Raw genomic sequence first — 24,673 nt, forward strand, 5'->3', positions numbered from 1 at the left:
CTCATGTGTACCACCAGCAGTACTGAAGATACCGGCTGCTTAAAGGAACTCATTTAAAGTCCAGTCTCGTCTGCTCTGCAGCAACGGAACGGCAGAAACACTGCAGCGGGCAGGGGATTTCAAGCAACGTAACCTGCGAGGTGGCACTATGTGACTTCTGGAGCACTGTTTCACTTCTACAGCTGCCAAGAGGAGGGACATGCCAGTTATGGGCAGAATCTGAGCAGCAGTGGAGGCATCACATCTGCTCCTTCTACACAAGTCAATGGATAAGAGTCTGGAAAACAAATGCAGAGTTACCCGGAACAGCTGGGAATAGACAGTTCTAAGTTTTAGAAAAACACTGGGTTTTTCACACAATTTTCAAGCACAAAATGTTTATTTTTATTCTTTTTAATCTTTACAATTTCTCAGGGTTTTTAGTGCCACTGACTTTGTCAGTATACAAGGGATGGACTATACAACAGGCAATAGCGACATAAACTGTAAGGTTCAGTGCAAGCCGAAGGGAAACTGGTGTGAGAACATATTTTCCATGTTTGCTCATGAAGCATACAGACATGATTCTAAAAAACCCAAACAAATTAAAGATACATGTTACAGAGAACAGAAATCTCTTACTACAGTAAGTATTTTGCCCAGGCAGAAGACTCTGCAAAATTGTCTATAAAATTCAATTCTAACTGAATTGATGGAATAATATATTCAAAGGGTACAAATAAAATAATTTAGACAGATATAATGCTCAAAGTACAACAGAACTATACAGTTCACAGCTTGGCAGCACAAGACATCTCTGTCCTTCAGCAGACAGTATAAAATGTCATCACGGTAGAGATACAGAGCAACGTGCCTTCAGATGTGCCCGCAAGGCTCGTGACCTGTGCCCGTAATGCTCTCCCCTTAGTGCTTTCGAGGGAAAGAAGACTTACCATTAGCAAATCAGTTTTAGTGGTTATCTTGTGCCTTTAGACTGAGAGGTGCAGGTGGAGACTTTATGCACAAGCAAACAGGCAAAAAGCAACTTTCAAACAGGAGAGAGGTGTCCATGCCAGCTAGAGTGCAAACTTAATTAAAACTGGAAAAAAAAAAAAAAATTTTCAAACAAAAGAGGGTGAGACTCCAAAGCTGAAGTATCAGATATGAAAAAGAATAGCTTCACATTTTTATTCCATTTTAGTGTGAATACTGCTAGCACGTCAGTGGCAAAACACCATTCTTCACTTTGGTGGCCGAACTGAAGCCAGAATACATGCAAGTACTGTACTTACACAGCAATTACAGTAATCTGGAGATATATGTTCTCCTACAGTCAAGACTTCAGTTAGATTTCTTCACTTATGAAGCATGCATGAATTCATAATTTAACTAAATTATGAAAGCCCAGTAAGAGGAAAAAAAAAAAAAATGTAATCTGATTTGTTGCTGATCCAGAGGAAAACAGTATTTGCCAGTCTGTTAGAGAAATAAGTTGCTGTCTACAGCAGCTTTACCAAAGACTGGGGAAGAGAATGAATTGCACTGCCCGAAGCTATTACTTGTCCTTATATACAACTCACTTGGATCACACTGTAAATGCTCCTATTTTAAAATGTACATTTCACTACTCCTTGTACAAACACAAACAATTTTTTGATCAGCATCTCAAACAAACCTCACATTTATTTTTAACAGCTTCAGAAAAGAAAATCCTACCCATGGATCAAAATAAAAGCATTTACAGCAGAATGAAACTGATGAAGAACGTCGACTGTAAACCTTCAATATCTTTGCAGATAAAAAGAACTTCAACTCCCAAGCAGATTATAAATAAAATACACCTTTCAAATAATTTTACATCTCTTTCCAGCTGGAACTGAAAAGCTGAAATTCAAGGCACTGTACTCCTGCAGGGGTTAGTACAATTTTCTAGTCATCAATTCAAGTACATCGACTTTAAGGATCGCAAGTGTAAAACATCAGAACACAACATAATAAAGTGTCTTCAGCAATGACATATAAGCAAGTATTGCCAGAACAAACGAACTACCTTGTGTGAAACCATTTCACAGTGATTGCTGGATGCAGTGTATGGCTGTGGATGCTAGCGGGCCTGACCCAGACCCCTGCCTCATCCAACATCTATGGCATCTACAGATCAAACACTCCGTGTGACAACGCCACAGTCATCGTTACCTACGGCGAGGCGGCCGAGCTACGTCATCCGCAGGTGCGGGCCGGGCGGCTCGGCAGCAGGCCGCTGCAGCGGCACCGGGTACATCTGTAAGCAGGTTTTGCCCAGAGGCGAGAACCGTGCGAGGCTGGGAGCCCCAACAACCCCGGGCTGTGTGGCCGGCCCTGGCCACCGCACTCCGTAAACGGGCGCAGGGAACACTCCTCCGTACTGCCACAGAGGCATCGCATAAGGTGTCACTGTGCCCGAGAGGGCAGGCCCTGGCATAGGCACTGGTGGGGACGGTGAAGCTCCAGGAGCTAATGCAGCGGGCATGGGGCAAGACACTGGAACAACGCACTTTTTCCCCAATCCCGTTCTTACTGAATTAACCTATGAAAAGAAAAATACAAAAAGCGTTGCTATTAAGCTCCTCTTTCCCAACCTGCTGCAGGCAGCGCTGGCGTGCCACGACACACGTGTGTGTGTGTGTGTGTGTGTGTGTGTGTGTGTGTGTGTGTGTGTGCTGCATCCTGCAGCGGCACAGCCGCCGCCGCAGCCCCCAGCAGCATCCCTGCCCTGCACCTGGGCGCTCGGCCCGGGGCCAGGCGAGCGCAGGGGTGGCATGGCATCCTTGGAGCTTGGGGGGGTGGGTTGGTTTGTTTCTTTTAATTGTTTTGTTTGGTTGTTTGGGGATTTTAAAGACAAAAAAAAAAAATTGGAAATTAATAGGAAAGGTTGATACAGGGAGGAGGAGAGAGAAAGCTGTCTGAATATAATCTTACTATTTAAGGAGGCAGGAAGCATCACTCTACAAGTGAGAACTGAATGCCACAAGGCCAGGGAAAAAAAGTCTCTAATGTCCAAAGGAACTCAAGTATCTTTTATACTCAGTCTTGTGCATAAAAGCAAATATTAAACTAAATGCAGAATTACTCCAAATCTTGTATTCTTACAGCCATCCTCAGAACACATTTTAAAAATTCTGGCACATATTTCTATAAGAAGTTGTTTCATCCAGCCTCACTGAACTAATGGTAGCAAAGAACAGAAGGCTCTCTGCCACAGCTGTTAAATACCCAGCGCTGATGGCGATTGAGACCGGGCAAGGTAAAGCAGCAAGGACAGAGCAGGAGCTGCTCCTGCCTCGGGGGCTGCCAGAATCAATTCCAGCTATTTTTAAAAAATTCTATTAACACCCACTTCAGTTATTCAGTTTTAGCATGCGAGGGGCAGAGATAAGAGCTCTCCTTCCTAAATACAGGGATGACAGAGCTTCCCAAATGATACGCTCCATCATGTGCAATGCCACGGAAATAACTGTCACCCCAAATGCTACCTGCTCTAACTGTGGATGGCATTTGCAGCATTTATTATGTTTTGAATTTCAAAGAATTTACAACTCCCCGCTGTGGTTCCCACCAAACCAGCACCTATTCATGGCATAAGAAATAAAGGGTATTATTTAAGTCTTGGAACCTCCCATTAATTTGATATTTCACATTAAATTGATAAAATTGGTATGAAGGTGAAATTTCAGTGGGGAAAAAATGAATATACATATAAGACTGTGTGGAACACTTAATCTGTGTTTCTGATTGTAGTATCTCTTCTCAATAAAAAACAAAAATGGCAACATCACTCTAGGATTTACTGTTTTGGGGCAATAACCTGTGCTCCAAAGCAAATTTTAGAAAAATACAGAAATATCTGACTTTCTTCTTCATTTTACTGTCTCCAGTTCTAATATGAAACCTGAATCTGATGGTGAACATCGAACTAAGAGAAACAGCTCCTTCGGTATAAGGAATTTAACATTATTAATGTATTAAAATCCACCAAAATTAACAGCAGACACCAAAGAACAATAAACAGAGGAATCGAGGACATATTTAAGACCTGAAGACTTCTTTAAGCTAATATTAGACACTTGTTTTAACATCCTCAGAAAGAAGGCTTCCACCAAACTAGGCAACTGGGAGCGGATGACAACGGACACCCATAAACACACCTAACCAAAATATGTAATTTCTTATACAAGCAACAGATTATATACAGTAGCATTGAAAATGTGAAATTTTAGCAAGTGGTCCTTTTTATAAACTCTAACTTGAAAAAGTTTATTTTTAGTTCTTTTAAAATACTGAGAAATCTACCACTACCCGTTTCATGTTTCTTGACTTTTTCATTCTCAGCTAAATTAATCAGTAAAGCAACACCTGTATTTAATGCTACGTATACGCAACTGGGAATAAAACTGCATCATGCTCCAAAACCAACCATTACACATACTTATTAAAACCTGCTCATGTAGTCACAAATGCACATTAATAATTTAATGTCACTTTCTCTACCTTTGTTGCATGCTTCAGAGGAGCAAAACACACACTTTAAGAGGCAACAAGACATACAGCTTTTGCATCTTCCCCTGTATAGAAATCTCTCGGTCAAAGCCATTTTTTAACCATCATCTTTTAACCCGCTATTACAACCCAACACCAGTGGAGGCAAATACAACCCATTTCTTCCTGCATGTAGATGCCAACTGAAACATCAAAACCAATGTGTACCAGAGGAACTCTCAAAACAGCACAAGGAACAAGGGATTTCCTGGCTCTAGGAAAGTCATGAGACTACACGTCAGTTTTTCATAAAATTCAAAGGGAAGCAGACGGACGTTCACAGAGTGATGGACAAGGTGCATACCTACACTGAGGTCAAAGTCACAGCTGTAAACAGAACTAGCTCAGCATTTCAATCAATCAGGCTGGTATTTTAATGGAGGCACAGAGAAGGAAGCTCCTGGGATGCAGGGCACAGCCAGGTGCCTTGTCAGTGCTAAGGGTATTTCACACCCCTGAGCACAAGCCCTACAGCTGCTGGGGGGCTGAAGCTCACAGGTGAAGCTGTGAACCCACAAGTTCTCCCATCATTCATGAGCTGGCCAATTCTGTGCTGAAAAGGCACATTTGCTATCTCTAGCTCCCTGCTCGCCCAGGTGACCTCTCCCCTTGTCATTTTTGCAAGTTTGTTCAAAAGGTGCCGGTTCTGGCCCGAGCTGTTGGTTGCAAAATGTGCACCAAGTACAGCACACTATCATAGCAGTGACGAGGCTTCAGCTTCCAGAACATCTCTGGGGCTTTGGTATTCTACCCACAGCTTGGAGATATGAGCTCTACCTGTTTTCAGTGATACTGAAGTTATCTTGGTAATTGAAAGCAAGTGGTACAATATCAGACTCCTGTATCCAGCTCAAGTCAGTGTAGAGAGATCACTGAAAAACAAAAGGTCTTTATAGGCATAGCCTGCAGTTGTATAGGACGAGTGTTTGGGATTTATTTAAAATACTCTGATCCTCCTGATGGAGTGTAAAGCAGAAGTGGTCTTTTCCTAATTCAGTTTTAGACAATGCAACACTAGTAATGAGGAATGAGACTGATTATATGATTTATCCAACTACAGATAGCTTTATTTCATTTTTAGTATTACAGTATTAATTTACTTCTGTTTGTTCTGCTGCCTGTCTAGAGCCTAATCAAGTCAGCTGCCCTGGCCTTAAGCAAGCTGATGAGGTAGACAATCTCAAACTTAATGAATTTAACAAATGCACTGCAAAATTTACATCTGTCATCACCATGTAAAAAAGTCTGTCTGCCAGAGACATTTAATACGTATTTTTTTTTTTTTTTTTTCGGAAGGCAGACTGGGTTGACATCCTAAAACATATCCTGTGTGATATGGGAAGTGAAATTTCCCTCCTCCTTCCCTCTGCATCTCAATTAGCCCCTGCTGTAGAAGCAATATACTTACTGAATGAACGAACTATGGCAGCATCTCTGTCTGCTGCCTTCATATATCTGCTCACACTGTCTCCTTCGTTTGTCAAACTCTCTTTGTACTAATTAACCTCTGCCCTGAGGGCTTGTACAAGTCCCTGCCAGGTAAGAGCCACCTCTTGCTCCTGCTTCCCCAAATGCCTGTCTTCTGCTGCTAGTCTTTCCCTTGCTGCCATTCATTCCCGTTCCCCCAAATAATCACCCAAATAACATACTCATTTAGAAAACAAGAAAAATATATACACAAAGAAGAACATATACAAAAACACATGTAAAATGAAACAAACCCCACTGGACAAAGGCTATGATAGTTTAGGAAAAAAAAAAAAAAAAAAAAAAATCTGTTCTTTGGACTTTTAAATCTCTACCTTGTTCTCATGCTTTACCAAGCAAGCTCTGAAGTGCCACTTTAGCAACATTCATAGCTATGGTACTGTGAAATTATATAGCTAAGAGTTGTGTTTCGCTTATAATAAATATTCATATTTTTATATTAGAACAGATGAAACTAGGTAATTCTGACATAAAAGCTGACTGTAACTATCACAACTCATTCTAAAAGTGCAGAATTTAGATTATTTTTCTCCCAGCTACATCTTGATGGCTACATTATTAGCATTACTGTTTTACTTCTGTATGGTCCAACTACCACTGAAACAAAACTGAGTCACAGGACAAGGTTAGAGCTGGCTGCCAACATGAGCAGGGCAAGGATGCTAATACATCTTCTTTATCACCTTTTTCCAGTTTGCTGAAACCCCAGTTACTAGGTGCTACTGAAGATTTGTGTTTGTGCTCATCCAGGTACCTGGAAAGCTATTCTGACATTCAGACCAAGAAGGCAGTGTTGAATAGCTTCAAACACAGATTCATCCTAGCTTTTATTATTCTTCCAATCCAATAAGAGACGGAAGACACAGTAAAAGGTGTTAATAGTCCTTTCACTCCACTTTCAAGTCTGTGGCTATCTCCAGAAAACCTACTTCCCAGGCAGTCAGCTCATTAAAATCAAGATGCACTCAATACAAACAGATGTGCAGCTATTACTGATGGTCTAAGCCCCAGCACACATCACCAACTGACACAAACCTGCATGTTCACAGAAGCAACCTTATTATGGACTTGGAACACGTTTACAGCTTTTTTGGGGTAATAGTTTTTTCTTTAAAACCCATGGAGCTACCTAACAGTATAAGGAATAGAAAGCATTTTTAGGAAGCCCTTTATTCCCAGGCATCTTCAAATAATGCTTTTAACTACATAATATTCAATACTCTTTACACACAAGGCAGCTCATGTTCCCAAAGCATATTCCTTGACTGGTGGTAACCACAATTACCTGTAAAAAACGATTATTTCATCAGGTCTTCAACATGGACGAGCATGAGAGAAATAACTATTATCAGGTAGTTTGACTTCAGTCTTTCCTAATATCTCCTACTACATTTCAAATTACTGGTGGTGAGAATCTACATGTATTTTCATGTTTATTTGAAAAAAAAAATAAAAATGTACCAGTGCTCCTGTGATATAGCTGGATGTCTGAAGGCGACCCCACAAACTTCTAACATGTATCAACCACTATTTGCAGACAAACTGACAGGTAACTTCCACAGAAACAAAGCAGAATGTAAAGTCTTCCTTTGCATCCCAATTACTTTATTGCTTTCTATACTTCTGCTGATAGAGAATGAAAATAAAACCACTAACTCTTATTAAAAACATCACCAATTTCTCTTCTAAGCTGATTTCTAACCTTAAAGAGTAGTCATCACTTAGTTAAAAATAGGTACCAATAATAATATACTGTATTCACACAGCAAACAATTTGCCAATGGTGGTAGAAGCAGCTCAAGATAAAAGTTAACTTGGGAAAGTTAGTCCTATTTCCAGGATGAAAGAAAAGACAGCACATAGCTACCCTGCATATTAATAATAGTGAGAGGACAGTAAGAGAAAATAATTAAATAAATAAAATAACTCTACCTCTAACCAATAAGAATTTGTTGCAATTTTCCTTTGGCATAGAGATCAAAAAAAAAAAAAAAAACCAAAAACAAACAAAACCAAACCAAACCAACAAATACAAGAGTAGAAAGGGGCCATTTCTTTTGATGCCTTCTTTTTTATACCTTGTGTAACAGAAGCCCAAGACTTCCACCCCAGGAGGATGCTCATCACCTATGTGGCCTCTGTCACATCCAAGAGCTCTGTGCCATGCTAATTCCTGGGGACCTACAACTAACAGAGGACCATGGGACAACTCACATCACTCCTATTCCTGTTTAAAAACCCTTTGAGACATCTTTCTGTCCAATAACCTCCAGAGACAATTTAGAAGTGAAGGTATTAATGCTGCCTCCCTCTGCCACTCATTTCCAATCACTGCATGGGACCAACAATAGCTTCTCTTAAAACAAAATACCCAGTCTGAAGATATCAGACAACCTGCCATGCTAGTTTGTTGCAGTCAAAAAAAGACATAAGAATCTCCACGTTTCCAATTTATCTAGCTATTATTTCCAACATAAAACCTTATTATAACTTTCTCTGATGGCCTGGAAATGTGTTTAGTGCTCCTTATTCTTTTCTTGAAAAGGCATTTCTGTATTTGATTAAAAAGATGATGAAAAGATGATGTTAACAGATGGACAGAGGAAGCTCAGCCTGAGCCTTATATGCTCCTAGAATAATAGAAAGCTATTTTTTCCATCCTTTATGTGATTTCCCTACTTCTTTGTGTTTTTTCTATACCATTTTAAAAGTGGACTCAACAGTGATTCAGTGCGGGTATAACATCTCCCCATGTAACTCATCACTCCAAGCACTGATGTTATGGATCACTTGTCTGGCTCTCCAGACTAAGGGTCCTTTCACACAGTTTCCTTCATCCTCTTTTGGCTATTTTTCTTCCAACATCATGAAGTCCTCTCCTTCTTTAACTTCAGTTTCCCCTTTGGAGTGAATTTCAAAAGGTACAAACAGCAGAATGATGTTCAACAACCAAAACAACCATTGGAAAAGTCTTAAATCATATCTACTGCCCCATTTTCTACCATTTATGGCAAGCTGTGCCATCTTCATGGTCAAAATACCACAACAATAGCCACGCTAGGGAATATTTGCCATCTACCTTTGCATCTCTTCTGCAGCCCACATGGCACTACAAGGACTTTATGCGCAAAATCACCCACCCAGGGCAAGATGGTGCAGGGCTCGCAAGGTCTCTAGCTGACAAGAAATGATGTGAAATGAAGAGCAAGGAATCCCAAAACTGAGAGCTCTTGGTAAATTATCTCAAATATTTTTATCAGCCTTGTTAATTCCCTGAAACAACTGTCATATTCTAGAAAGAACTAAACCCTCTAAAATTAGTGTACCGAGACAGGGACATTCCTGTTCCTCTCACAGCAATACTCTGCCTTCTCCATAGGCTTTGAAACAGACACCAAGACTGCAGAAAGTAAAATTCACTCTGAATTAAGTTAATGGGTGATTTAAATAAGCAAAATAACCCCTCTGTTGCAGAGTTACAACTGAGCAAAATGCCCCCATCAAATACTTTAAACTACTGCAGGAGTCTTGGGCAAAAGACATACATCAAGCTGCAAATAGCACATTGAAAAAGAAGTGACTTAACAGAACAAAATCTGTCCTCTCAACATCACTTTCTAGAAATCTTCAATTTGTGTTTACTAACACCTCCTTTGACTTTTTTTGGAGAACGAATAGGATCTTATGTAGATGTCACTGTTACTCCAGAATGGATTTATACTGGTTAAGCCATCACTATGGCGAAGGATTATTTACTCTGTTATGTTGTCCCTTTAGGGCAACTAAGAATTGACATAAACTTGCTTAATAAATTTGCGCAAATGCTTTTTCCTGTGAAGTCAGTGACCCTACTTATTCAGAACCAGCACGTACCAAAGCAGATGTGTTAGCATGGTTCCTGCGTTGGCACGTCTCACCTCATGAATAACTACAGAGCTACTGCTGCTACATGCAAGTTTTGTGGGTTTTGTTTTTTTTTTGTTTTGTTTTTTTTTTTTTTTCCCCCCTTCTACATGCCAAAAAGGCAATGGTTTACTACGCAGATCCAGTTTTCTTCTATTTAAGGGATTACAAAGCAGCCCCTCACTGTTTCTGTTTTCACTATTTCTTTGTTTTTAAGAAGAATTTATTTTCCTCTACTTTGGCTCCATTTCCAGTCTTCTAAAAAAAAATGAATCCAGCAAAAATTATTAGTGGAAAAAATCATCCAACCATGAGGAGGAAGAAGTCTGGAAACCTAGATCAGGGTGAGACAGAATTCTAAAAACTGGGATCCTACATTCATTTTTGTGCTTGCCTCCATATCATCACCCAGCCATGAAAACAAGCACTGAACACAGACACAAATGCACGTTGCCACGTTTTTTTCCTGCTACGATGGGATGAATGGGGGGGTGCCTCCAATTTCCATTTTGTTGTAGTTTATTTTCACAGCATTTCTGAAGATGGCATTTTCATGAGGCAGACAGCCTCAAAGGTACCCAGTATGACAAGCAAGGGTCAGAATCACATCCAGCTGTCCCGTATCTTAGCACAGTACTCACTCCACTTCTGCTAAAACAAGGGCTCGCTACCACCAAGCCACCAACCCCAGCCACTGTTCTGCCTAAGGAAAGTTAATATTAAACATCAAAAAGAAGAAAGCTTTAGGAATAGTTAAGACTTAACTTGAGCAGCAGATGGTTAATTGTATGAGTATTGCTGTATATTGCTGTTAATAAGCAGTTTGCAATTTAAAAAAATATATTTTATATATGTATTTCAGACCATATATCCCTCAAGATTATTCCAAAAGAATTTAAAAAAAATATCTGGTTTAGTACTTAACAAAAAGAGATGAACATTTATAGGAAGCATCTATCTGAAGCAACTTTAGTTTATGTCCTCCTCCAAATCTGAGTTTTGCAAAAGTTTTCAGACACATAGCAAAAGGTACGTTCTTCAAGGAGTGCCACTTACTCCACATGTCTCATTCTGTGTTTGCATGGGATTAGCCTTTGGCTCCATGTCTTGCCTTTTTTGGTTCTGCTTCAGTTGGTTTAAGGAAGGCTTTGTCTGTGCAGCTCCAACAGTTTTGCTTGTCCACTGGTCAACCAGCTTGTGAAGATCGTCTGTAAACGTCCCTTTCTTGTTGTTACTGTTGTTGGCCTGAACCTGCAGGGTTGATTGTGGGAGGGGCTCAGGACACGTTACGAGACTGTTTGTCGAGGATCCTGGAAAATCACACACAAAGACAGTTGATGATGGCATCTCTGCTTCACCACTTTGCTGCTCAAACAGTTTCTCATCTACAATCTCATCATACAAATGGTGGCTTTTCTTTTACCCCTCCCCCACTTTTCTACAGAACACCTTTGCTTAAAGAAATGGTCCAAGTTCAATGCGTTCATATTTTCTATCACATTATGTTACCTCAGCCACTAGCTGTTACACTCACAACTTCTCTCTGGGTGAAATTAAGGACTCAGAGAAGAAACTAATTCAGTCCCAGTAACACTGACGTCCTAAGGCTTGCAGTCTCTTCAGAGCAGACTACCATGAGAGAATAGGAGGGCAGGTTGTATTATTTAAACTGCATGCATTTAAAAAATGAATTTAACATTTAATTTACTTGCATAAGTTTACTGTCCTCCTGGAAAAACCTAAGTGTCATATAGGTTACAGGTGGGGTTGGCTACGACACCTCAAAGGCTCCAGGAACCCACAATCTCTATCAACGGTGTTAGGAAAATTTACTCTGTCATCTGAATATTTTTTGGGGAAAAAAAAAATTCATCAGGACCATGAATGTACAGGAAAGAGAAAGAAGTAGGACATAAGTGGCTGTGTGAGATTTTGAGACAAAGATAAATATACAGAACTTTTGGTATAAATAAAAGCAGACAGGAAGAGTACTGACATTTAATTTTGTATGTTCCCTTATTTCTAGACTAAGAAAAAACCAAATATGTCATTTTTAAGTGTTGGTGACTACAAGTCTGACACAGCAAGATTAGCAGTGAACAGCAACTGAAGGTGCCTGAATTGGACCTAAGCAGAAAATATAAAGTAACTTTTCAGCTAACATATTTGATATAGCTAAAGATTTGAAATAAAGACCATCTCTCCAAGCAAAAAGTTCATAGAACTGTTGTAAAATTATTATATAAACAAACATGAACATTCAGTCTTTCTTCTGTTAATTAGTTACCAGCCAATGAAACTGAGTAAACTAATTAGTCCTATAGTTATATAAAATACGTTAATAACCTTTAAATGATCATGCATTCAACCTGCAACATAACTTCTAAGTGAATACTGCTCATTTCCTTTTCCTTTGCCTGGGGGAAAGGGACCAGTAAGAAAAATAAGTATTTTGACAGGAAAGCTCTTAAATTAGTGTTTATTATTTCATGCAGCTCAACAGGAACGAGATCGCTTTAAGCCATAAATTCCTCCAGCAGAGAACTGCAATCATATAAAGGTGTGTATTTCAGAAAGACAAACACTGAATCCAGTTTTCTTGCTTCATGCGTGCACGGTCTCACACACAAAGAATACCACAACTGTCTTGCAGCATGCATGATACCCAAGACATCAACAGCACATGCATTATTATGAAAGTATCACAATTTATAGAGTCTAATTTCATAGCAGTATAAGTGCATCAGCTCCTTATTAAACAACTAGCTTTTAGTAAAAATGAAAAGAGCAAAAAGCATCCCATGCCATGAAGGAAATACTGAGAAACAAAAATGGGATAGTTACTACTACTGTGATCTTTGCCTAGACATAGTCGTTTCAAGGTGGACCCTACAAGGTAAAACAATACAAGACATACAGAATTAGGTAAGACTAAACACAACAAATCTGACGGACAAGCTTCTGTACTTTTAAGCAATCAGAAAGTAGTTATTATGCAAGAAAGGACAGACAAAGTCAGCAGTTCAGGTGAGTAAAGGAAGTCTAAATAACTGGACAGCTCAAACCTTTCTTAATGTGCAGCCATTCAGAAGCTTTGAGAAATACAATAGCATGCCAAAAGCAAGGTCCCATGACTTAAAGATGCATTTTTTTTTTTGTTGTTGTTTTGGTTTTGGGTTTTTTCATGTTTTTTTTTTTTTTTTTAATTGCATTTTTTGTTGTTTTTTTTTTTTTTTTTTTTCTTCCCGAATTGCCTTGGCTTCCTAATAGGAGGTTTTGATTCCTACTCTATTTATGCAGGAAATGATGTCAATTCAGTTTGTGATAGGAGGCCAAAAATGCTTTCAGGAACAAGTCAAGCTAGTCTGGCTGCAAAAGACAAACTGTCAAACAACCCTAGAAGTCCTGTTTTACAAGTCCAAAAAGATACATTGTTCTGCAGGTCTGAGGCCAATTGTTTCCAAATATTTTATTAGTAGTATTTGTGTCTAAGTGAGATTCTGAACTTTAATTGGAGGTAACCATGAACGTGTTTCCCTTGTGCCTTGTACAAGTGCAGAAAAATAATCCAGCAGAGTAGCTGAGTTTTCATTTAACCAAACTACACGTTTTTTTCATTATCTCATTACATCCTTCATCAGATTTTACATATTCTGTTGGATAGATATCAAGAGCGCCAGAAGTATACTAAGAACCCTACTTGACCGTCAGATCTTGCCAGACATAAGCACTGTTTCTACTTGAGTGCCAAATTTCCTGAAAGGTATTTTGGACTTGTTAAGAAGAGAATCATTATGGTATGGGAGGAGATGAACATCTGACATGGGGCATGGCAAATTTATTGTGAAGAAGCACTTGAAAACATGAGCGAAATCAGAGTGGGGCAAAAAGCAAGATACAGGATGAATGTGCTTTTTCTCTACAGCAAACCAGTGTCGATATTTTATGTTACTGTGCCAGAAATGTAGCTTCAAACTCAGACTGAAGGTCTAGGTTGACATAGGCTCTGAATGATTCTTCAAAGGAGAAAGGAGAGACATCAGTCAGAGACTGAGGAAGAGAAAGTAAAGAGAAGAGGGAGAGGGAAAAAAGGGAGAAGAAATGTTTGTGCTTTAATATGGGTGGCATGAGGAGGAACAGAAGGAGTGCTTTGAAAGATTTTCTTATTATTTCATTCAGTTTAATGAGGTTTCTATTCCAGGAAAATCAGAAGGACATGACTACACTAATGTCTTACGCAAGCATGACCAAGTTTAGTTTCTCATCTCAAAGCCTGGATAACAAATACAAGTCACATTCATAACTTCACAATCTTGCATTGTATTTTTAATTTTTTTCCCATTTTTCCCTTCAGATATACCTTACCTTGCCTATCTCAAAGTTAGCTAGCAACTCCAATTATGGAAACATCAGTGGCAATAATACTGGAATGCTAATTTCTTAACTACCCTGCACCATTTCTGCATGTAGCAATAGGTAGTGTTTAGCACAATATGTATGCAAATGAAATGCAACTGCCTGCGAAAAATAAAAGCAGGCAGCTGACTACAGTACGTGCTCAAATGCATGTAAAAATGTTTAACCACCAACCCCTCTGCTTCCTGAAAACCAAGTCATAAGTTTATATGCACCTCAGGTGCCAAATCAAACCTGGGGCCCCCCACGTGTGGGGAAGCAACAGAGAACAGTGATGCTAAACAGATTCGCAAAATATGCACGTGAGTGGAGCCAACATTAAGGAAAATATTACAGGAGAGTCAATCACCAAGAAGAGAGCCCTTTCTTCCAAAGTGTATCACTCCAGCATGTTGCTTGGGAGATGAGAAACATTATCTAAGTAGTGATATTACCTGAAGCAGGGACTGACAATCATTGATTATGACTAGTTTTAAATTAAAATTCAATTCAAACCTAATTCACCAGATTAATTGTATTACTTCTAAAAATCAAGGTGTTTAATAGCTGTAAAGTTAAGGATATGAATCATAATTAAGACTTAATTTAAGACTGCAAGAGTTCAGCAGAGTGTTTTACCTCTAATTCCAGATTGCTTATCTGAGAAATTAAGTAGCTATTATATTACACAGGGCAGAAAAAAAAAAATTCCACTCTCCCATATTTGCACTCTAACAACTGCCAAAAAGCTTGAAAGCTGAACTAAAATTGAAATGGCAAGAAATTGTTAGACCATTTCCATAATCACATTTGAACATATCATATATTAATTACTATAGACCTGACAAAAATCACTTTATAAAAGATCTAAGCCTAAGACTTAACTAGATAAATTTTGATCTAAGAGAAATGGAGCTTTTGAAAATTCCAGTCACAATCAGTGCAAGCTCTTCTCTAAGGTGTCCTTGCAATTCAACCCAGGGAAGGAGCTCAGGCTAAAATTATGCCAAAGTCCATCAAAAATATTTTAGTCCATGAAAAGTGTAAAGGAAAGGTCAATATTGGACACAGGGAACAGATCAAAAAGCTATTCTGGGAGAACACTGTGGAAGTGTTCAAATTTGATGGAACCAGGGCAAAATATTTGTAAAAACTATCCTTAATGCATCTGAAAACCTGAATACATCTTTTAAAAGCATGCCACTAATTTGTCTGCTAATATAGTACAGTCCTCGCACTAGAATATCCAAGCTCCCCAAAAGGCTGTTTTACCTTAATTAACCCTAGAGATTCAGAGCTTTTCTGAAAGCCCAGCACAACTTTTCCCAACAGCTCTCAAAAACAATTCCCGGGGAGCCTCGAGTTGTGGGGCAGGCCCAGGCCCCTGTGCTGCCCGGGCCCGCCAGGCCCGTGGGCCCAGCGTCGCCCACGGCCCGGCCCCACCGCTCGCGCTCCTCGCCCCGGTGTGCAGCAAGGACCCACACACGTTTCGCACCTAGCTCAAACGCTCAGCTCTGCCTGCACGCCGGGTCCCTTCCAGAGGGGAAGGAGCACAAGCCGGCCACCATCCCCAGCAGCACCTAGCACCATTCTTCCCCAGGCCCGTAGTCACGGCTGCTCTGGACACCGGCTCCGTGGAATTAGCAGCCCTACATCCTTCCAGCAGTTCCTTGGGGGACTTTGCGGCATGCAGCCCCATCTTAAAACCCTTCACACACACACTCCCAAAGTGTTGGGCTCGTTGGGAAAACAAGCTAAAGTAACCTCCCATCCGCATCAAAACCTAACAGTAATTCAGGTGTGGATAACTGTCTGCAACTCAAGTGACAGGCAGTACTTGAAACGAAGCTGCACACTGAGCCACAGTGACTTTGGATGGATGTGTCAGGATTAAGTGCCTGAAACTCAGTCCATCTCCTTGTACGACTCAGAAACGGGGGAGTGCAAACCTACTCTTTGAACACTTCGCCCAGTAGAAACCAAGAAGAGAGCATATGGGCTGAGAACAGAAAGCAATTACTCATGCCAAGCTATTTAAGCATTGAGAAACTTCACAATTTGAAGGATTTACATATTCCTTGGTTTCATTCACAATACCCATGCACACAAACATTTTTAATGTGCTTGTTTCTAATTGCCATCTCCCAGGCTTTTTGCATCCTACTGAATAGTAATTCTGTGAAAGATTAATGAAACTACTTCTAGGAATTACATGTGCAGAGGAAGAAACTACTATGTCTATTACATCAAATGAGAAAATTTGTGAACTGAGAATTCCACTCAGGTTCTCAGAAAAAAATCCCTGAATGCAAAATTGTCTCATGATTACAATCGTCATTAAAAACTTGTATTATAATAAATTCAGTATGCTGAGCAGTAAATTTCATTTTGAGAACCTGAGTGCTTGGACTTTTAGGGACCTCAAACAAACAAACAAAAAAAAAAAATCAAGATTATTTTAAAAAATACTGTTTATTCATAAAATTAGGAGTGTTTTTGAGTGGTCTTGTGCCTTTGATCTGTACCACTTGGATAATGATGAGCAATGTAGAACTCCAATGGGAGATCTGATATTAATGCAAACGAACAGTTAGTTAACCAAACGTTCTCAAGAACATTGTTAGCCTTTCTAATGTTATATGTAAATGGCCTATAGTACCTGTTCAGCACAACATATCTTTATTGTACAAGCAAAATCTGTTTGCCTAAAAGGCAGCATATATGATTGGGTAAAAAGGTCTTAATTTTTTAATTAAATAGCTTGATATCATTTGGTTGAATTGCCAATTGCTTTAGAAGTCATACAAATAGGGTACAAATAGCAGGTGCACAATTATTTGAAACAAAAAATACTGGATCCTAGCAATCCATTTCAATGTATCATCTGAAAATCTGATATTGCTTTTTACTTATTTATGCTTTGATGAACTGCTAATTGACTTCATCTCTGAGGTCACATAAGGTCATAAGAAAATAAACTGAGTAAAGTGCTTCAGCCAGATCAGCTTACACAAAAAAAGTTGATGGCACTCTCCCTTGGAGTAACCAGATCTTCCTGCTGCTTCTGAGTATATAAAAACATTGCTCACTTAAAGTAATTAAAGTGAATGCATGGGGAAAAGCCCACCTAGGAAATGGATTTTGAAAGAACTAGCTGGAGCACTATTGTCTCAGCATTTCCACATGCAAAGAGCGGGGGAAAAAAATTAAAGAAAATAGAGTGGATATAAACAGTACTGTGTATCGTGTTAATACAGCCCTTGTATGGAAGTTATACCCTTCAGTGACCTTCTAGTATTGTATCAGCTTGCTACATGCATGTCTTCATTGTCCAAACATGTGTGAAAGAGACCATTCGTCTACAGAAGGATGGATTTCTTTTTGTTGTCGCTGGAACCAGGACAGCAGACATGTATATTTGCCACATTGCAAATAAAGTTACTTCAACATAAATAACAAAGTACAAAAGCTTTCATAAGTCCAGGGTAAAAATTTACCATAAGGCTATATAATAAATGATGAGATCTTCCACACATGCTTTTGGTGCCCAGACACGAGCCAAAAGCAGTGCAAATAAAAGCTTTCATATGAAAAATTAATATAAATAAGGTGTGTTCGTGATGATTACTTAAAAGAAAGATAAAAAGAAAGAAAAGATGGTTCAGAAAAAGGGGCATCCTGCCAAACATATTAGAGATATAAAAACATGGAATTGGAAAAAGGGGGTAAAAGAAAGATGGACTGTGATAATATACAAAAGAACAAATACAAACAGATGGACAAAGACACAGGTCCACTGAGGAATCTGGTACGAGGTTTGCTACTAGATTTATAGGTCACTCTCTCAGACGTTTGGTGGAAAACCGTCCAGCCTGCAAATGAATATAAAGGGAAGAAAACAAAGACACTTATAAAGTACAAGTAGCTGTGATCAGATGTCCTATACCATCAGTCAAATCAGTTTTGTTAAACATCCACATCTCCATTTTAATTTTGCCAAAGAGGAGTAAGTTAATTGACCATACACAAAGGATGCAATAACAGCAGAAAAGAACAGATAGATATTTTGTAGATTAGTTTGGCAGGATGTGCAATGAGAAGAAGGTATTTTAATTGTCATAATAACTTCCAATATGCATGGCAACAAGATCAGTCAAAGCCTATGGAGGTGTGCAATACACAGAATATCAGAGGTCAGGACTGGAAACACAGCCAATCTACAGTCATTTCGCTGGGACTGCAAAGTCATGCACAAAGTTAACCCCTTAGGTAAAGGAAACATAACTTTGTTCTTTGGTTATGGTTTTAGTTTTTTGTTGTTTGTTTTTCCTCCACCCCCCCTCACCCCCCCCCCAAGATAGTTTGGTAGTTTATAATGAGGAACTCATTATGAGGTCTACCAGTATCAAGGGGCTAAAAAAAGCCCCAAATGAACCAAAGGAAACAATCTCCTATCCTTCTATACACTTTTTGTTTTCCTTTCTTTTTTCTCAAAAATCTGTAAGGCAGACTCCAGGAAAGTTGTCAGAATAAAGCCATGGCTGGCAAAAATAAAATCTATTTCCTTCCTAAAAATTAGCATGCCTTCTTGAGTGTTGACTCTTAACACTTGATAAGATACTTTACTTTTCTTCTTCTGACAATACTGCAGTGATCTTTTTAAAGATAAGCCAGTAATTTGGATTGTCAAAGGTTCATGTTCCTATATAACTAGAAATGAAATCCACTCCTAAAAAGTTCAAGCATAAGAGAAGCAAACTAATTTTAGCATGTGCTGGAAGATATGCCGAACAGCTGGTATGAAAAAAAATCACCTTGGCCAGAGCTTGCGTTCACATCGCCTCCTTCAGGGCCTAAGCCGGAGCAGATGTCAGAAGACAGAGAGGCTTTGACAGAGCATGGCTGCTGTGTCTGAACAGCCTTCCCAAAGGTGGCTGACGCAGGGGAAGTTACTGCTGCTGCTTCAGGAGATCCAGGCTGAGTTTTAGTTGTTTCTTTGTGGGGTGAGTCTTTCGAGTCTGAAAGGTTACCTGAAAAAGCAAACAAACAAAATACATGCAATGGCAAATGCTAGGAAAGCACTGAATAAAAGTCCGTGCTGAAAAGTAATCATTACTTTGCCACCAAGAGGAACAATGGCTTACAATTCTGCAGTACTATATGAAGCACAGACTTTATGAATAGCCTGCGCCAGAAAATAATCTACACATACTAGTGCTGATCCAGTTTCTCCAAGAAACTGGAGAAATATAGTAGGCTTGATTTTTACAGTTTCTTTTCTGCATTTTTCAGAAAGTCTGGAGTCAGGACCTCACAAGGAACAGTGCTGAAATAAAGTGAGAGCTGCAGAACTGCTTAAGTAGGAGGATGAATGCACAGAACAACTGAGCAGAACATGTAGGTTTGCTCTCAAACATGAATAGTGAAGAGCAAGCAACTGGAGACAAATAAAAATTCGTTGCAAATTTTTATTTATAGCTATTTATAGATAGGTAGATGTCTATATATATTATATATCTATCTACATGGATAACTCTAGTAAAGAGGCTTTACCACTGGAATACTTCTGTAATCATTTTTTATGTGGATTTATCAGCAAAAGCATCTATGGATGTGGAAATGACAATTGTATCAGTAACCGTTATCAGAAACTGCCTGCCCTTGATTCCTGAGAAAGGACCAAGGAAGGCCAAAAAATGAGAAGTCTACAGACAAGTCAAGACTCAGGCATGAAATACAGATTCTCAAAGATAACGTGAACTTTACACAGTGCCTAAAAAAACTGGAAAATAAGAAGAAATGCAAGATGGAAAGCATGCACCAAAGTAGCAGTCTTAACTGAGCAGATTTCTGTTCTCTGACTGAAGGTGACAAGGGTTAAAAAAGGAGAATTGGGACATTTTAAGCAGAAATAAGCTTAAATTCTGCAGACTAGGGTAACATACTGATATGAGCCAAGATCCATGAGTGGAGAAAGCTGTGGGTTTTGTGACGAGACAGAGGGGAAAAATGGCTAAAGAGAACCCAAGAACAAACTGAAAAATGAATGCACCAAGGATAACGGAGTATCTCATCACAAGGAAGGGAAGTAAAACTGATGCTCATCAGCCAAGCAACAGCTAAAGAGGTGTAAAGCACTGAACATTGCTTCAGCTCCTGTAGGTAAATACACCAAGACTTAAGATAGATCACAGAACACCTTGCATCTTGAATATCTTTCGCTTTTCCAATTTCAGTTGAAATCTTTAATTAAAAGCAAAAACCTCCAAAACACTCTGTCTCTAATGAAGACTGATGCAACGAAATTCAAAGTGGACCTATGATGAAGCGAATTTGAAAACAGGAACTACCAGGTTTGAAACAGAGGGTTAATGCTGGAAGGGCTGGTGCTCCTCTAAATAACAGTATGAACTAAGTTGAAGAAAAATTATTCATATTCTATTCTACATTTTGCTGAAAAAATAGGTACTGGGGTATATCAGTATTTCCCAGTTGAAGTATATCTTTATACTTTCCAAAGAGATAATGACTCAAGACTGTACTACTGTTTGAAAAATCTCAAAGTACTTCAGAGATGGTCAAAGCATTCATCGGAGTTTTATAACTGTTTTTACCTCCTATCCTTTGGGAGAGCAAATACAATCCAATCTTACTTTTATGGCATCTTGTAGACAAAAATAAACAACAAGATATTGCACATAATCAATATAGGATAACAGCACGTAAGTGAATACATCAATAAATTGCATTTGGAGAAAGGATAAGAAAAATGTAACCAGGCTGTATTCCAAATTGAAGTGGAATATTGTTTCTCTGCCAAGCATTGTAACTGATGCAGAGAAGGTATATATGGTTCAGCACTGGGCAGCTGTAATAAGCCTGTCACAAAGGAACCCCACTTCAAAAACAGTTTGCAGTACACAAACTTGAGTCATCGTATTAAAATCAATAAAAATTCAGCTCCTTTCCTGCAGTCCATGCAATTACACATCAGAACCACAACTGACACAAACTGGCACATGGAAAGCAGCCTAGTGTACCTACTTGTGCTTGATGTTCCACTCCGTAGCTGCTGGACCAGAGGGTTTAGTAGTTTACCACCTTTCAATTTATTTTTGCTGGTTCTTCGGCGACGGCTGCTTGGTGGGGCTGAGTGAAGGAACCCCAGGTTGGGAGGAAGGGGTTTCCCTAACCGAATATACAGTGCCTCTATCTCATTCTTCTGCTGAGTCTGAAGTTCAGCAATTTCTTTCATATGCCTAAACAGAAAAAATAAAGAACTTTGCTATCAATGTATTTGATAAAGCACCACATTTTGGCAGCATAATTAGTTATAAAAAAAAACAAAACAAAACAGTCTTTGGTTATAGAACTCTTCATCCAAAAGTATGTAAAGTTATAACAATCCACCTGTGATGACTGACTTCTCAAATATTCAATTATAAGACAGAATCCTAGAAAGCTAGAAAGATTCTTAACATCCTCAGCAAAAACAACTGATTTTGACATGAGATCTGACAGGAACTCCAAACTATTCCAGAATCTCTCTCTTCAAACCAGTGGCTTCAAAAAAGTTAACTCTCAAGGCATGTACATCAGTTTGAAGGAGTTCAATGTGAAGGAAAACAGAAGTTCTTCCCATAAAAGTGCCATTAGCACATGAATCATTACCTTATTTATGATGTAGATTTCATGATGCCATAAAGTCAGTTTAAAGGTTTTGTATTACTGTAGTTCTGTTCTAAAAAGATGCATCATCTGTATTCAGTAAAACCATAATACCTTAAGAAAAAAGTTTAACATTTCGGTTAAACTAGCACCTAATGCTAGTTTTTACCCATCACCTGCCAGGAAAGAAAGAAAATGTTCAAATGTAAAACTAGCTAGCTCTCAGGTCTGGCAGCAAAACAGACTCCTGCCAAGACTGGACCAGTGACTCTGAGAGATCCGATGGGAGGTGAAGTGAGGTTCTTATCTGACTAAAAGATACCAGGTCATCTACTGTAAAGCGAGCCTGGAGATTGTGATGGGTCTGCAGACCTGATAGTCTAAATCACCCTTGCAGAGGAAGGCATGAAGAGAACACTATGGCAGCTGTCTACACAGGCATCCAGACTATATTTATGCCACCTCAAATAGCAGCCACATGGGAACCTACTATCACATACATTACAAGTTCTATTGTTTACTACCACATCAACATAGCTTTTCAGTAAGGAAACTGCTCATTGCAGCAGAAATGTTTTGGGGTTTAAAAAAAGTTACTATTGAATTATTCTTCTAAATGGAATCGACAAATAGTGATGCATAAAAGGATGCACTATGCCATTTGGGGGAAGGTCCTAGCAATGTCTAATTTGCCCAGAATCAGTTGACTCATTACAGCTATGAAAAACACATATTTGCTCATCATATGCAGAGATGCTGCCTAGGTATCTTAACACAATCTTCCCTAGCATTGTTTGCAAACCAGACATACTTTTCTCTGAGGTTCTGCAACTCTTTCTTCATATCCGCATCTTCAAATTCCGAGTCATTGTCACTGCTCATGTATGATGACTGTGAGTGGAAAGATGTTATGTTGATGGTAGGAATTTTTGTTCCTTGCCCATTAGGCGAATCAAGGCCTGGCGAGCTAGCTTTGCCAGACCTTTGCAGAAAAGCAGCTGCTTTTTTAATTAAGTCAGTGGCTGCACTACTGCTCGGGGGGGACTGTTGGGCAGCAGCAGCCAACTGTCGATGGAAAGGCTCATCAGCAGAATCACTTGAACCCTGGTCACAGAGGACATCGATAGAAGAGGCTGTCTGCACCTGTCGGACAGCTGTCTTCAGATCAGGGCTGGAAGGTAGCTCATCCAAATAGACATCTGGGGGTGCTGAGAACCTTAAGCAGTGAGGTGCTGTTAAAGTTAACTCATCTTGAGTGCTGATTACTGAAAACCTGCCAATAGTTTTCGCTGGTGTACCACAGTCATGAGTTTCAGCCTGTTTTCCATAGGAACCAGAGTTTAAAGAGTCATCCCTCTGAAGGTTATTTATCACCCCATCTGCTGTGGATAGCTGTGTTACGTTGTCTGTGTGTGCAGGCGAAGTCACAGTCTTTGCCTTCTCACTCCTTTTAGAAGTTTCCATCTGTTTAGTTATGCTTGATGATGTAGGTGCAACCTGGACAAAATAACGGAGATTAATTTTGAAAGTAACTGTAACAATCAAGCATAAAACTGCTCCTAGTTTTGGGTTACCTGAAAGAGGCCTTTTGTTGTAGCAGCAGGAGCTGAAGTGATGCTTGCAGCTGAACCTGTTTTACAAGTTGGGAAAAAAAAAGAAATCATCTCTGGAATGCTTTAGTATATTAAAGGCCAATGTGTTTACTTTGATAAACTGAAGAGTGATAAAGTGTAGCACTGAAGAATAATTTAAATATCCAACCTTTGTAACACAGGATCTATAATGCAGGAGTCAATATCAGCGACAATATAAAATATCTGCAGGTAGGCACCCTGTTCAATCTATTGATTTGGGGAATTCAAATGATAGGATTGTGGAATTTCATTAGTCAGTTGAAAAATTTTAAGGGGAAAAATCAGAGCAAAATTTAAATTTGCATTGTACATTGGGCCTGCATTACTAAGGTGTTCTTGATGTCTCAAAAAAGTAATTGCACTTGGCTATTCATGCATACAAAATGCTGCAGTTGACCACAGACGGACTGGTATTTCACACCTTTCATTTGACAGATACTGACACCAACAATTAAAAGTGCCCAAAATTGAGTTAAACGCACATTGCTTAAAGTGGAAATTACAAGCTCAAAAAATGGCCACTCGGACACAGAAGCAAGCAAGAAGCAAAATATTAGTGGCAGTAATCAAGATGAGATTATTTCACAACCTGGACACTGGTTTTGAAGTTAAACCCATAAACATAAGCTTTTTAGAAAGCTCACATCACATTGCAGAGAGTGAACATAGGGCAAAAATCTGTCACTTCATAGGTCTAAAATGGTGAAATACATCACTGCTTGATGGTCTCTAAGATAGATTAATTTTACTACACAGTGCTACGTTTCACTTGCCTACTCTCTCCTTTGTAGCGAGACAGATGAATGCAGGCTACCCAACATTTTCCCCCTTCACACACACCTAAAAGCAGTGTCCACCAGGACAAGAATGATCTATGTTGTGACACAAACCTAGTATCTGGCTTCGCCATGACAATCTCAAAAAAAAAAAAAAAAAAAAATATTACAAGCCCTCCCCAACCCTACTCATGACTCAGGATCAGTTTGGAGTTCCTCAGCCCTTAAAACTTCCCATGACTTGCTAGACAGGTA

General features: G+C 39.3%; 1 protein-coding gene across 13 annotated transcripts in view; it reads right to left on the minus strand.

Annotated features, from left to right (window-relative positions):
• The window catches only part of WNK2 (WNK lysine deficient protein kinase 2), a 115,453-nt gene that overhangs the window by 6,566 nt on the left and 84,214 nt on the right, over positions 1–24,673 (minus strand). For 8 of the 13 annotated variants that reach the window (XM_042806966.1, XM_042806960.1, XM_042806972.1 and 5 more), the window contains 8 exons: positions 23,583–23,638; positions 22,820–23,505; positions 21,385–21,599; positions 19,155–19,370; positions 18,114–18,212; positions 12,790–12,834; positions 11,002–11,255; positions 361–2,545 (listed from right to left, as the gene is read on the minus strand). In XM_042806966.1, the coding sequence (XP_042662900.1) occupies positions 2,195–2,545; positions 11,002–11,255; positions 12,790–12,834; positions 18,114–18,212; positions 19,155–19,370; positions 21,385–21,599; positions 22,820–23,505; positions 23,583–23,638 (1,922 nt within the window). In that variant the 3' untranslated portion in view covers positions 361–2,194. Of the gene's footprint in view, positions 1–360; positions 2,546–11,001; positions 11,256–12,789; positions 12,835–18,113; positions 18,213–19,154; positions 19,371–21,384; positions 21,600–22,819; positions 23,506–23,582; positions 23,639–24,673 lie in introns of those variants that run through there. The other 5 variants (XM_042806967.1, XM_042806969.1, XM_042806964.1 and 2 more) reach the window with 5 other exon arrangements.

Source organism: Tyto alba, unplaced genomic scaffold (assembly GCF_018691265.1).
Source record: "Tyto alba isolate M040663 unplaced genomic scaffold, T.alba_DEE_v4.0 Super-Scaffold_49, whole genome shotgun sequence".
Lineage (NCBI taxonomy): Eukaryota > Metazoa > Chordata > Aves > Strigiformes > Tytonidae > Tyto > Tyto alba.